A 16,018-nucleotide genomic window follows, 5' to 3' on the forward strand; every position below is an offset into this window, starting at 1 on the left:
CGTTTTATTGTCTCGGATGCTTGCACCTCACAAGCTTTGGGCCAGCATTCCTTTAGAAACATCCAACTCCCAACTGAACTGGGGTACATTTGAGATTAGAGGTTGGATGGAAAGAAAACTACTTCCTACATCAGCATGACTGCTGCACAGAAATACATGCTAATAAGCTTTTAGCTTCTTCATAATAACTCAGTTGGTAGAGTATCTTTTTTTTATTACTTTCTAACATACAGGTGTCTAAAGTCTGATTATGTTCTCTTCCAAGTATCAAAATCGGCTCTCTAAATTTAGTACCAAGGTACAAATTGGGAAGCTGATTTCCCTCAGCTCCTCATATAGAAGAGACAGACAGACTCCTCCAGAGGGTAATTTTGATCATAAGAACTCCTACTTAATTACCATCTCAGTATAGCTAAAAAGAAAACACAAAAAACTTTTGGTTTGCAATTTTTTTTATTAAGACGATACACAGAAAAGTGATTACAAAAGGGGATAAAAATAGTTGAACTTTTTGAAGAAAACCAAAAAAAAGCTAAATCAGACTAAAATGACCTAATAATTGTGAAGAATGTTTCATTTCCCATCCTTAAACACATCCTATAAAACAGCTTCCTAAAGCAGTAAGAATAAATATTGGATGCAATTACAGCTTCAATATGTATCTTTCATTTTTTCAGCCTTCTCAAAGCACTAAATGCTTCTGTCTTCCAGGTGGTGAAGTGCATATTCCTCAGTACAGAGACAAATCCAGCTAGAGAAGGGAAATAATAAAAGAAAGAAAAAATAACCCAAATAACACAGCTGCTTAGTCTTCAGTGAAGTATGCTTCCAGTCCTTCCAGCTCAGTATCAGCTTTTTCATTTGAAGGGGTGAGAGTGGAACTTGAATTTATGCTTTCCTGACTATTATTTTTTTGTTGAAAGTTCCCCGAGTTATTGAATTCCTTCTTCGGTTCTCTACCACCATTTAACAGCTTCTGACTCTCTGTGAAGTACTGATTAGGATGATTCAAAGAAAACCCAATGTCATCAACCTGCACATAAAAGGAAAGGAACACCAAGTTATTACACTTATTTCTAAAAATAATCTTTTTTATATTCAAGAACAGATTAATTAACAATTTAATAAATTCCAATTTTGTTTAAGAAAAAGGCATCGGTTTGTAAATAATGCTTCAGTAAATGTTAGCATAACACAAATCTAGTTCCATCAGAAATGTTCTTCCTTCATTGCAGAAATAAAATAATTTTTGCACATTCAAACATTCTTTCACACTGTCTTTACTACAGTAAAGAAAAATAACACCCCAAAGCATCTAAAAACACATAAGTAAAATGGCATTCTTTAGAGATCTAGGACTATTGAACTTACACCTTAAAATGGACTTTCACCATCCAGAAGAGGGAGTGGGAGAGGTCTAGAGTGCAAATGAAAGTGAAAAATACTGCTGGAAGTTGTAGCAACTGCACAAAATAAATCTAGATCTTAAGTATCAGTGTGAAACTGCAAATGGAAAAGGGGAGCTTCATGTCTTTCCCTGGTTTCCCAAGAAGGCACAAATGCAATATTTATAAGGGAGCAAGCTAAGACAGAAGCCACAGAGATCAAACTTATCCTTGCTCCATCAGAGCCACCATCAGCACCTGACTCTAGATGCACAACCAGTACCACAGAACATTTAGTCTTCAGTGCTAAAAATACAGAAAACTAGCAGCAGATATGTATTACTACTTTTTACTTCAGCAGATGCATTCTTTCAACTCTGGAATTATTTGAAAAATGAACATTCAATTAATGCTCTTCAAATATTTCAAATCAAGAAAGCCTTCAGCTTTAAAAGGAAGCTATTTTATGTAATGACCAAGAATGAGAGTTATAACTTTTGTATTTCTTTTGGGAGGCTCAGAAGTTGGAAATGCTTACTTTAAAAGGTGCTTTCACCTCCTGTTCAAGGCAACCTGCACCTTTCAACTGTCAGTTCATGTGAATTGTAGGAACATTTAAAAAAAACCCACTGCTCTTAAAATACATTGGAAGACTTACCAAACATGGGGTACAACACACCATGGAAGACTAAGACTCATATACCTGTTAATTTCTGCTCCCACTATATTTCTTTTTTCCCAGAAGGGAGTGGCCAATTCAGGCATAATAAGCAACTCTGCACACACACAGAGTCTCCTGAGGACATACTGTGGCTAATTTAATATGCCAAACCCCATCAATTTAAATTTCAGCTGCTTGTGAATAATCATAAAGCAGAGGATCAGTATGTGCTCTAAATGGAACCCTGATTAAATGCATTACCACTGCCTAGCTTAGCTCCATTAGAAAATGGTGACATGGATAGCAAAATCTAATTCAGACATGAATTAGCAACTGTAGTCAGTGACCTTCCTTGAAAAATATTAAAAGTAACAGTCCTAGCACTCTAATTTGGTATTCAAAGGCATAATGAAAAAAAAAACACCAAAAAACCTAACCCAAAGTCATCACTGAATTTGATTTTAGTCTTATCCGGATGAGTTTCATCCAGCCAGCTTTCATCCATGCTCCAATTTTCATTACATGGGAACTAAATTACTTCTTTACATGAAAAAAAGCTGAAAAAGAAGTGAAATAGATAAAAACTGGCTTTCCCTTTAGAAGCTCTTAATGAGCTCTGGTTGTTTTAACCTTAAAATCTCAGTTCTCATCAGACCAACTTAAGAGTTATTTTGCAACTCTTAATTTTATTCTAAACTCTTCTCTCCCCAACAGTCTGGAATAAGCTGTAGAAGCAGCTCATTGTATGAATGAAGCCTACAACCATGTCTTCAGAGGTGACTGATGGTATTTGTGAGTTTTAATTTGTGTATTTTTAAGTTATCTATGGGTTGTTAGTTAAAATTGTTGATTTGATGATTCCATGTACCATTTTTTCCTTTTCAAACTTGAAGACTACTTAAATAAAACTCTATCAGATGAAGCTTAGACAACTCTTAATTAAAAGAGTTTCAAACCATTAAGTTTTTCTGAGAGCTTTAAAAGAGAAGGGGGAAGATTTTTTCATTATCTTCATTTGTGATATAGTGATATAGAAAGAATTCTGTTCTCTGTAATTTTCAACAGGGTTCAGAAAGCATTTCTTTGAATAAAAATATTCTACTCTGCCTGGAAATTCACAAGAAATTTGAATACAAAAATGGAAGTCTTTTTTTACAGTAAAAAAAAGCAATCTTTAGACTGCTCATACAACTTTATGCAAGTTTTACAATGTTTTTAAGTAACAAAGATCAAAGCATATTAATTTTAAAAGCCTCATCATTAACTTAGTTTGTAAGTTAGCTGAGACTTACTACAAGAAATAGAGAAAGTAGATTTCTCTAACAGCTTTGCCAATTCACACTGGTAAATCTATCTGGAATCCACCATAGCCAAAGTAAAATATATGTTCTGTGCGGTCAAAACTTTAAGCTTTTAACATGCAAAAGCTTTAAAACTTTAAGCTTTTAACCAAGCAAAAAGAGCTGGCACTTCAGACACAACCATATAATCCATCTAAGTAGGTGATACTAACACAAGACTTTGGATTCAGCACATTTTGCACATAGTGGCTCTCATACAAACTCCAGTTTAATATTCCCGCTATAGCAAATATTGTTTTGAAAATCCTGAAAGAATCATTTTGAAACTGTAACATCTTTGGGTTTTAACCAAGAACTTTTAAATTGACAGCTGATAATGCTACAGCTGGTATTAGAGAAAAACCACGTGCAGCAATCATGGTGCTAGAGCTTTCCTTCTGCACCCTTACTGAAGAGTTAACAAATTGCCTACATGTATCTTAGCTCCTGCCAGGTCCATACACTGGGCCACACAAATGATATTTGCTTTTGTTCTGTGGTTGTGAAGAAGTGCAGCCAAAGTTCAGGAGAGGTGTGGCACTGAAGTTAATAAGCCCAGGTTATACAGAATACACAGAGCAGGAGTTTTTTGTTAGCCCATGCTGCTCGAACACAGCACTGAAGTGCAAGGACACAACCCCCATCACCACCCCCCAAAAATGTGTCTCAGCATCCTCACTCTAGTCTGCCTGTGTTAGCACAGTCTTGGTGCCAACTAGACTACTGAAGCTGACCCTGTGAACTTAGAGAAATAAAATCTTTAAAATGTCTCTGTTACAAATTCATTCATAGTCAATCCTACCCACATATACACCATAACTTTTAAGAATTGCAGGCAACACCAACAGCTCTTCCCAACACATATCCAACACTTTCTTTGTAAAATTTTTACATAATTTAAATTAAAATTCTCCATGTGAGCAAGTCCATTAATTCCATGAAGATTTTACTAAAGATTGTTCCCTGCTCAAAGAAACAATCAAAGTTATGCTACTTGATTCTTGTGAAATTTCCTTCAATTAAAAACTCTGCTAGTGATATACAGGAAAGCAAAGGCTTGATTGCAAGTAAAGGTCACCAGCTTCAGAGACACATCTTTTACCTCCCCATAGGAAAAAAAAAACCCAAAAACATTAATAAAGCATAGAATAGAAAGCTGTAGAATACAAAAATCAGTCCAAGCAGGCTGGTAACAAGTTAAGCAGCTAAATTCTGTAAAAAAAAATGCCATCATAAGCATGTGCCATTCAAACTACAGTGTGTGTGTGTATTTTGCTTTCTCTTACTGAAATAATATCAAGGGCAAAGCAGAAAGATGATTGCGAGTGCAAGCAGCAAATACAGATATTTAAATTACCACAAAATTGATAAAAAATCATGCTTTTCTGTAATTTCCTATAGAAGAATGGAAAGACAGCCTTCCTAAAATGCATAGTACTGATTTATCTTTTGATGAATGTTGACCTTGGGGTCCACAGTCATCTTGAAAAAATGTTATTTCTACTGACATGAGCTTACACAGAGCAAGCGTTACCTAAATTTAAAACTGTATATTATTTTGAATTTCCTTCCAGATTAGCAGACTTTTTCTCACATTTTCTAAGACCGTAAGACAAAGTGTTCCTCTCAAAATACAGCTGCCAAAAACAACAGCGGACACAGGCTCAGGGTACACCTTTATACATTCATACATATGTCTTCTGGAAATATGTGAAGACAAACAGCTCCACTTAAATCAATTGTGAAAATCAGTAAGAACAAAAAAGTCAGTGGTAAATGCCTCTGGGTGGGCCATTTAATCTCATCCATGTCCTTAGTAAGGCTGTTCCCTAGTCTGCTGTTTGAAAGGGATGCTTTCATTTTTTGGTTTGTGAAGAGAACAAAGCTATAAGAAGAGCTGTGCTCCACTGGGGTTTTTTTTGATGACAAGTAATCTTGAACCAGTAAAAAAGCTGGTTCTTTGAATCAAGAAATCACACAGGAGATGGAGAGTGACCATTTATTATCTTAAAAATTTTTGGAGAAAATTTTAAGATAACTTTGCTTACAATTAAGCAAATGGGGAAGCTCTGAGAATGCCCATCTTGATTTAAAAAAATAATCACACACAACTACAAATGTGAAAAAATACTAAATAAAAATTAACAAAAGGTACCACGAAAATGCTGGGAGATTTAATTAAGAGGTTTTAGATACTTTCCCTTTATTTTTTTAAGGTTTTTATGAGTTTTATCTAAACACATCAAACTTGCTCAATGTATGAAAACCTACAAATTTGATTAAAAGTAGGATATTGAAAAAGCTAAATGACTCGAAATAGATAAGATTCAACCATACTGACTTTTTCAGAAAGACAGCATAGTATTTTACAACATCTTGTAATATTGAGAGTATTAATAATATCAATATATAAATGCAGAAATTACAAAGGAGTATTTGAAATTACCGAAAAGAAAACTAACAAGGCAAAACAGCTAATGATGCATGGGCAAACTGAAAACAGTCTCTGGGCTTCATTCATGATTTCCAAGGCCTTCCCCAAGACAAAGTGAACAAAGAGTAGCAGTACTCACATCGTGGGTCAACTCGAAGTACTTCTGACAGGCCAGCTGGTAATGCATGCCCTTCACCAGCTCCAGCACCTGCGCGGGGAGAGACACGAGACGCGCTCACAAGCAGCACACGTTCAACTTACTGATAGCTGCAACAACAGGGTGCTCCAGGACAGCCTTGTACAACAGCTCATGGACCCCTGCAGCACACGACACCTGAGAATCCTACAAATAACTGACAACACTTTAAAAATGCCCTGGCTACGTTAAAAACAAGATAAAACCACAGGAAGGTACGCCCGACCCTTAAAATGTAATTTCAATACTCTTAACTTCAAGAATAAGTTGAATCTATATTTTGGTAATATCATTGTGACAGTTATTGTCAAACTATCATATTGCAACATCTCTTCTATAATTGCAGACATAAATCTAGCAATTCAAGTGGTTGAAGCATGAAGCAATCAAGGACATGATTTGCATTTTTATTTTCCACATTGCCAGTTCATGCAGATGCACAGCAAAATACTACCGTGCTCCCATCAAGAAAATTTAACGCAAATCCTTTAGACAAGTATCTGTGAGAGGGGAATGCTTTTACCTTCAATCAGATTTGTCCTTTTAGAAATGAAGCTATTTCTAGTCAAGCTCAGCAGAATATGTGAGTGAATAGGCTGTTTTGAACACGTATTGGGGAAATCATGCCATCTTTTGTAAATACAATTTGCTTTCCAATTCTCCTTCAGGTAATCTCTTCTGTGCTGCATGAAGTCCCATTCTTATCACCAAAATGCAATGCTGGTTGAAATATTTTAAAGTTTCATTACCTTCTCCCTCCTTTATATAATCAAAATGTATGTTGTCTCTGCTTATCAAACAGAGAAAATTGCTGGAATTAAGAGACAGCCTCAGTGGAACGAAAAATAGTTTTCAAGAAATGTTAATTTCAAGCCATTTCCCAAGGTTGACCTTTGTGTCAAACACAGCAATATACAGCTTAAATCCCTGCTGTACTCATTATCGGGTGGTGCCTTGTATTTATTGACAGATATATAAATAAATTACATTTGCTGAATGGATAAAAACAGCAACACACTGCCAGGAAAGTACTTAGCCCCATTATTTCTCTGTAATAGCTCAACTGATTACATTTCTATCCCTCTTGCCACCTCCTGCTAAACCTTCTGTAAAACACAAAGGCCAAGGCCAGCTAGGCAATGAAGTCTGAAATCTGCCACTATCTGTGTACATAAATATATTTCCATTTTTTCTCCTCTCTCCTTGAAATTGACTGAAAAAATTAGTAGTTAAGGATTGAAAAAACTCATCTATTCTTAACACCTCAATTTCATATTGCCTTACATTTGCTTGTTTGTTCTTTACAATACAATCTATGCCATACAAAAGAGCCATCTCTATTTCAAAAAAAATGCTGACCATGTTATATGTATATACTTTGTTAAAAATTGTTTTTCACCTAATCTGGAGTAATTATCAGAAAACCTATTTGTCTGTTGGTTAGTTAAAAGAAACATTCAAGATATTCTGTAGCATTCAGACCTTTCTAACCTGAATTTTCCAGTTGAAATAAGTCAACTAATTCAATCTAGTTCATAAATATTAAAGATTTTCCAAAATTCTTCTTATTTAATCAAGATTACATGTAATAAAATGATATAAATAATTTTTTTTTCAAATTTAGGTGTAAATACATTTTAAATCTCAGAGCCTTAATTGAGCAAACAAACTCAGGTATGCACTAATTCTTAGTGCAAACCCTAAGAGATAAAAAAAGTTTGTATATATATCTAAGTTTCAACTGGCCACATCATGGAGGACCAGGCTCCCCTTCTGCACATATGAAAGGGAGGGGGAATAAGGGGGATATTTAACATATTTAAAGAAGAATAGCTTTAGTAGATTTATTTGCTTTATCAGGAAAGGAGTTGCTAAGAGGAAACAAAAAAGGTTAAACACTGCAATAGAATAAAGCCCAGCTGGAAAGGAGTCCTCTGTATGAGAAAAACTATTAAAATAAAACAGATTTACCATCCCTAATAAATATTATCTTTTCTACTACATTTCTGTCCATAATGAAAGCAAGCTTGCAGCTGTTTTTCCCTCATATTTCCCAGAAACAGACCTGCACTCAAAGCTTCATTCACAGCAGCAATCTTTTGCCTCTACATACATTAAGCCATTTATACTGCATTGCTTTATTTTGTAAGCAAAGGTACATACTCAAGGACTTTTCCTGTTAGTCCCTATGTGCCTTTTTCTTCACTGCCATCTGCAACTTGCTTTTCTGATGCTGCTCTACTGACTGCTAATGAGGCTGAGATGATGTTTGGCAGATGTATGCAGCCACCTGCTTTTATAGATCCTCAGCACTCAAAGTAAAGATGTTGCAGAGCAGGACAGTTGGGGCTCTATAATTATACACTGCTATTTTCAACTTACTCAAAGCAGGTTTAGGTTTGGGGTTTTTTTACATTGCAGAATTAACTTATCATGAAAATCTTTTTACCATAGACTCACTGGTGTGTGATTAATCTCTAACTTTTCTTGGAAACTTTCTTTATCTGCAAGGAAAAATATTTTTACAGACAGCAATAACCTAAAACTTTTACGATATTAGATCAACAGGGAGAGTGTTAAGTTTTTTTTCCACTGTGGTGGTCTTGTGGTGGGTTTCTTTGCAGGTTTGGCAGTTTTTTGTTCGGTGTTTTGATGGGATTTCTTTCATTCATAGAAACAACCAGCTGTACCAGAGGCCTAGGCACAGACTGGTTTATTTATTTCCATCTCTGTGAAGAATCTCCAACCCACCAAAACACTAAATCTGTTGAAGAATATTACACAAAATTCAGTGAGTGACTTAATCAAAACCTTTAATTTAATCCAGTTATAGGGGGAAAAAAAGATTTTTAAATTAAGAGAAAAATTGTACTAAAAAAAACAAGCCTTCTTCTGAAGTTATCTGCTGTTCACTGACATAAGTATTTTTTCCTAAAATGCTTTTACTCCTAGTAGAAAAGCAAAAAGAACTAGTCTAGACTCTGTTTCTCCTGTTTGTAGAACCAGAAATTTTACTACTTTTTGCTTTTGCTATTGTTATTGACATGATTTGGGAAGAAGGTCATTTCTGCAAGAAAACTTTCTGAAACAAATAATAGGTATTTTGAAATAACTAATTCAAAGCCTATCATTTCTATCTCTCTATATGTAGGATGTGCAGGCAACACATAACAGTGCATTTAGTACAGCATCACAACAGATGTATTAATCACAGAATCATAAAATGGTTTGAATTGGAAAGGACCTTAAAGCTCATCTAGTTCAGACCCACCTGCCCTGGATGGAGACACCTTTCACTAGACCAGATTGCCCAATGTCCCACCCAGCCTGGCCTTGAACACTTCCTGGGATGGGACATCCACAAATTTTCTGGACAACCTGTCTCAGTGACTCATCATGCTCACAGTAAAGAATTTCTTCCTTATATCTAATCTAAACCTCCCTTTCTTTCAGTTTGACGTCATTCCTCCTTGTCCTGTCACTACATGCACTTGTTCAATGTCTCATATGTAAAAACATATCTTAACATATTCTTTAATCTTTATATTCTTCAAATTGATTAGCTGTTATCAGTCCTGATTTCATTAGGATTTTACCTCATCAGCAGTATACCAGAGAGAGAAATGAAAAATTATACACTATAAATTCAAATGCCACGCACTTACACATCCACACATCAGATGCTCAGCCAATGCTTCTCTCTCCAAGAAGCATTAAAAAAGAAAAAAAAAGCTACTACCACAAATATAGACTAACCTAAGGAAAATGTGAAATTAATACAAGTTAAATAATTCAGTTCTTGGAATAATCAGGATTAGCTCTCTGCTTCAAGCACTTTGATAACTAGACAAGACCCGTACGTCATCTGCTGCATTACTTTGAGATGATTTCTTCAGCAGATACAATCCTAGACAAGATACAGCCTCAGAAAATCTAGACTAGAACAACAGGTCAGATCCAAATACTTCATAATGAGGAGATTCACATATTCAAATACTTTGATCCCTTTTTTCGTTACTGACAGCACTACAGAATGAATGCAATGAAAGCAGCCTAATGCTCAGACTGACTACTGAAGTCATGTGAGGTCTGGCCGTATTTGCTCTTTACCATCATCACATCATCTTTCCCTTTTCACACCCAGTCTTGTGAAAAAGCCCTTTAGGATGAGGTTTGTTCCTACCAAGCAGCAATCAAATGCTTTATCTGAATTGGAAAAATTCAGAAACTCTTATGAACCTTAAAGGAAAGAGTGCATTTCAAGAGTATGGACAGCCCCAGAAACAGAAGGCTGAGAATAGCACTAGAAAACTGAGCACCTTAGGTAAAAGCACAGCCATTAGGGCTCGACACTAGCCCCCACTGTGGCTCACATAACAGCCATGAGGAACAAGCTTCAAAGACAAGGAAGGGCCTTGTTTGTGGGTTTGGAGGGAAGACATAGAGCACTCTAACCCCAATGAAAATCACACTGGGGAACCAATTCATCAGTGCATAGCTAAATTCAAAATAGATGCTTGAAAATTTTTGCATCGTTCCCAGAATTTTGGAACAGAGCAAGACATGAGCATAAGAGGTCCTGAGCCCCAGAAAAAACATACTTTTTATTGAAATACATAGCTGAAAGGTCAAGCTCCAAACCATTCATTAAAAATAGGTATCTACCAGTTTGTAAGGGAGCTCTCATTGGACCTGGAGCTAACAGGAAGCCTAAGAGTCAGAGGGTATGGTTTGAGTGAATGCCAGTCTAGCTACATGAGACCATGAAAGATTGGTAAACCATTCACTCCTAATATCTATTCACAGAGCTAAAGGAAAAAAAAACATTTCTGATACTCAGCAACCATCATCAACATCAGAGAAGACTCCTAAAAGCCCTGTCTGGACTGAAGGATCCTGACCTGATCTTAGTCACGCAAACACTACTGGACCATGAAAATGGAGCAAAAAGGAGGGGCAGCAATAATGACAATTGAGACTGATGGCAACTATTTTTCTTCCTCTTCTCCTACTGGATACCTCAAAGACTGTCTGATGTAAAAGACTAACTTCTCAGAAGCCAGGCACAGCCAACATTTTTTATTTTACATTATTTTATTTTATTTTTATTAGGTTTTGCATAGAGAGCGTATAATTTTGTGGGGTTTTTTTTTGTTTAACACTAGGAGTGGACACTGAAGAGCCCTTTACCCTAACTGCACTTAACACCACAGAAGTCATTGACAGGACAATATCCATTTCTGGGCAGAGAAGATGTTGATGGAGACAGTTTTTCTTGGTCACATTTGATAAAAAAAAAATAAGACTGCTAGTGAATCCAAATTCTACTTTACAAGAAAAAAACAAACAAAAAACCCTAAACACATAGACACACAAAAATAAAATCACAATTCACATTAAATAAGGAACTACATTAAATATGAAGATACTGTTTCACTGTGCAAATTCACTGAAGAAATAACCTCTACTAAATCCTACCCACACTAAAACAAGGGATCTAAACCAGTAAATCCTCACCAATCTTTCCAGTGATTAGCAGGATAAAAAATCCTAGACCAGCATAAATTCTTTATATATATATACACATTATTTTTATATATATATATATATATATACACACATACATATATACATATATAAAAGGAAAAAAAGCCAAAGGAAAGTATTCTTATTGATATGAACCAGAAGAAAACAGGGGAAAAAAGAGAAAAAGGAAAAAATACTCCTATGAAAAAGTATGAATATTTCAGGAATTTGTCAAGAATTACTATAGTGAACAACAAACTCTTTGAAATTATTCTCTTTTAATTTGTATCTTCATTAGTCCTTCCAAGAGAGACTGCCTTAAGTGGAACTCCCACATTCTTTTCCATCTTCTACAACAGTCTGTTGATGCCTGACAAACAATGGTGACATTCCATATGTACCAAATACAACAACTTTAAGCAGGTTTTTCCAAAGATCTAAAGCACGTTCCAGCCAGCTAATACACAGAACTGTTTGGTCTCAGCTTAAATCTCACCAGTACCTCTTCTTTCAATGAAAATGATGACATCCTCTTACTGCCTTAAGATCTTGCTAGAGAATGCAGTGGGGGACACAGTTCTTCAGGACACATCTCAAAGTTCCAATTCCTACACTGTTTTTTGCTACATAAGATGGATTTTTCAATTTAGGTTTATGTTTTTTAGCAGCTGATAAAAACTTCTGCTTAATTTCATTAGACGTTTTATGAGCTTTTTTTGTTCAAAGGAAGTCAGCACAACTGATAATGAGGAATGTATGGGTTTTAGAAGTTTATTATAGAAAAGAATTACATTTGTGTACTGACTACATAGTAGTCATCCACAAGTCATTGCAAGAATAAAAATAAATTCTCTAAAAAACTGCCAGATTCATTTAAACTTCTTTTCTAATCACAGTGCAGTAAAACAAAGTATAAAAAAATTCTGGATTGTATCCACTATTGGAATAAACCTCCTCACAATATTAAACAATAAAAGGTAGTGACAATAATTATCACATCAGTGGGAGCACTGCAGCACGAAAGCCAAAATTCTGGTATAAAACCTTTATAAGAAGAAATATTTCACAATACACAGTGACAAATTGCATATGGCATTCCTACACAAATAGAAAGTAAAATTGAAAAGTAGTGCCTTATTAATGAAAGTGTCACATGCCTTACCTGAGCTATTCCACTGGGAGGGATCTTGTATGACTGCAGCTTTTGCTTCAGCAGCTCGGGATCGCTGTGGCGGAATGGGCACCCTGACAGAAAAAAATAAGCAAGCTCACAAACAAGGCTGTTTACTCAGGAGTTAGTGCAGTAAGGCACTCAAGAGACCAGCTAAGCTGTTCCTAATTGTCTAACAGCTTATTAATAGGAAAGTTAATTACCCATGTGTACAATTGCCTTTTTTTTTTCTTTAAATAATTACTTTACTGCAGAGTTATCAGGGCACCACAGGCTCAAGAGTCACATAAAATATCCCACCATAAAGAGGCCACAATTCTTATTCACTGACAGGAAAAGAGTTTAAATTAGTTCCTTACTAACAATGACAGTGTTGGTACATTTAATAGCTGTGGAAAAAACCCAAGAAAATAAAAGTAATGAGGGTCAACTGGTCTTTAAAAGCATAGTCCATTGTAAAAATATCACCTTATAAGTAACTTAGAAAGTTCCACCACCTAAGTGGATTTTTTTTTCCTAGAGTGAGTTTTGAGACACAGCTGAATGAATGACTTAAGTATTAGCATAACAACAGTGAAGGAAGTGTAGCTTTCCCATGTCTAGTCATACAGTTGTATGAGTTTTTAAAATACCCTAGCAAACTTCAGACTTCCTGTACGATTGAATTCATGTCTCAGAACACCTCTAATTGGTCATTTCTTAAAGTATCTGCACATTTAAAGTCTCCTTGAGCTGCACGACACAATTTTGTAAAAACAGCAGTTATCAAGTCTGATCTGAAGAAAATAGTTCAAGACCACTATGGTCTGGAAATTGAATACACAATTTAAGAGACTACAGGAGGGAGTAACTACTCTAGCCAAGAGATTCTGCTGTTTGTAAATGCTTGGGGCTTTTCCCCTTAAGGAACTCACCATGATAATCCCCTTGACTTGGTGGATTGGACATGATAATCTTCATGCAGCTGTATGGGGTATAATCAGTCCTCTTTCCTTCTTTCCCATAGCTGTGGCGAATGCTGTAAGCATATCCTTTGTCAAACTGAATAAAAACAGAAGAATAAATTCTTATATATTGGGTCAGTAATCCTACCTTCCCTGCAAATAGAAATATTGAATAACAAAATAAGTTTTCCAAACATACTCCAACTGAGGAAAATAAAAACTTAGTTGCTTGCTGCTAGCTTTGAGTTTTACATTACACAAACTCACATTTGTACACAAATGAGCTTTACAGACACTACTCAAGAGAAGTGTGTAACTTCATTGATTTAAGGTCTTTTCAGCTGATTCTGTAATGGCTTTAAAGATAAGATGATATAAGGATCAAAATTTTGGACTCCACAGTATTAGAAAATGGAGAAAACATGGTAATTTAAAATATTTCACAAATGTGCATCAACTGATTGCCTGATCAGGGGAAAAAAAACAAATAGAAATTCAGATTTCTTTACTCAGGTTCATGTTCTTGTTCTCCCAAAGTATAATGCTGCACCTAGACTTTGCTTCAGCACCGAAGTTCAATTCTTCAGATTCTAAAATGAAGTATACTTTGCTTGTATAAAAAAGATTTTCTCTTATGTCTACCAATAAGACTACCAACTCCTCCAACAAAATGAAATCTTCTAAAGTATATAGATGCAATCTAATATTTATCTTTACAGCTGAGCACAAAGCTATCAATATATCATTTTAGATAAGTTCTGTGGAAACCATTCAATTACATGAGTTCATGTCATTTTTTACGTGGTAATAGGTGACATAAAATCTGTAGACGAATTAGATTACTTAATATACAGATTCCATTAAATTGCGTTAGCTACTGTAAGACATCAAGGAACGTTTGTCCAAATAACATATCTCAAGTTCTAGAAATCACAAATATGATAAAATAATGAAGCATCATATTTAGAATTACACCTCTTCAGTCTCTCTTTGCCTCAAAAAAGAACTATGACAATACATACAAGGAACAACTCTGCTCTTGCTCAATTCAAAATTATAGCATTAATCTCAAATTCTTCATCTAAATATAGACAATACCTATAAGAATTTAAGTTTTCTTCTCAAAAACCATTTTAAATTAATGTTTTACTCTAACTCTGGTATTTTACTGATAGAAGACAATGTAATATACTGAGAAAAATCATTCAAACATACCACTGCTAACACTACTACTGCAAGGATATTCTCATTTCTACTGATAAAAGTAGGTCCCTCTTTGGCCTGTGGATGTCCAAAGAGTACTGCAGAATATTCATATACCTATGAAATCTCTTGACTGGCCTAAAGATGACAAAAACAAAATAGAAACATAAATGTATTTTTTTCATGTAAAACACTTCAATGATTTTGAAAATATAGTTACTCAAAACTCTGTAACATAATATGCAAATATACATGATAAATGTGTATAAAAATATACACAAACTTTGGGAATAAAATCCTAAATTGCACCTGACTCAAAGAGTAAAAAAGAAACTTCTCCATCAAGATGCTGCTCATAATCAAGTCAATACAACAAGACTAAAATTCAGCACTCATCCCTAATAAGGCTTAAGACATCCAAAGCTCTGAACAAATATTGACTAATTAATCTATACTGTGCATTTGACAAAGTGACTTTACTCTACTTAAAAGACTTTTTAAAAAGCAGGAAGGGGAAGAAAACAGAAAAAATAGCATTTTGTTTTCCAGCATAGCCACAGGCAGGATCAAGCAGGTGGGAATACTCCTTCCTATCTAGTGAACATTTTTGCTCAGGAGATAAAAGAACTGGATGGTTTAATAGCAAATGATCATCACTTTTTCCAGCAACAGAGTTGGGCTCACCAACTCATCATTAGAAAGAATTCCCTGGGTGTGTGCTCTCACTCAGAAGGGCCAGGGAAGAACTCCCCACCCCTTCACAGGACACCAGCAGCTGCTGGCCAAGTCCTGCTGCTGCTCCTGTTGGAGCTGCAAATGCTCTGGTTACTCCTGTAAAACAGCAAAGATCAAATACAAAGATGTCTGCATTTTAATTTCCAATCTCTGCATGAACCTGTTAAACTGAAGATGGAATATGTGATCCTGTAGCCACCTGTTCTTCTACCCAGAAGCTCTGGAATATTTCCTCCTTTACAAAAGATGAATTAAAGCACATTTCATCTTCTTAACAAAGGATATTTGAGCAAGCAATTAAATTAGACTAAATTTTTTTCCCCAACGGTAAAGCCAATCATGAATGCTTCAGGATGTACTGCTTAGTTTCCTAAAAAATTAACACCCCTCTTTAACAGCTCTGTACACTAAAATCTTGAGCTG

At 35.4% G+C, this 16,018-nt stretch overlaps 1 protein-coding gene across 1 annotated transcript in view; it reads right to left on the reverse strand.

Annotated features, from left to right (window-relative positions):
• Nucleotides 1–434: 434 nt before the first annotated feature.
• PRIM2 (DNA primase subunit 2) overlaps nt 435–16,018 on the reverse strand; it is a 90,671-nt gene continuing 75,087 nt past the window's right edge. The window contains exons 11-14 of the mRNA XM_005421691.2: nt 13,628–13,754; nt 12,705–12,787; nt 5,960–6,028; nt 435–1,033 (exon numbers count right to left, since the gene is read on the reverse strand). Of these exons, the coding sequence (XP_005421748.1) occupies nt 806–1,033; nt 5,960–6,028; nt 12,705–12,787; nt 13,628–13,754 (507 nt within the window). The 3' untranslated portion in view covers nt 435–805. The remainder of the gene's footprint in view (nt 1,034–5,959; nt 6,029–12,704; nt 12,788–13,627; nt 13,755–16,018) is intronic.

Source organism: Geospiza fortis, unplaced genomic scaffold (assembly GCF_000277835.1).
Source record: "Geospiza fortis unplaced genomic scaffold, GeoFor_1.0 scaffold264, whole genome shotgun sequence".
Taxonomy (NCBI): Eukaryota; Metazoa; Chordata; class Aves; order Passeriformes; family Thraupidae; genus Geospiza; species Geospiza fortis.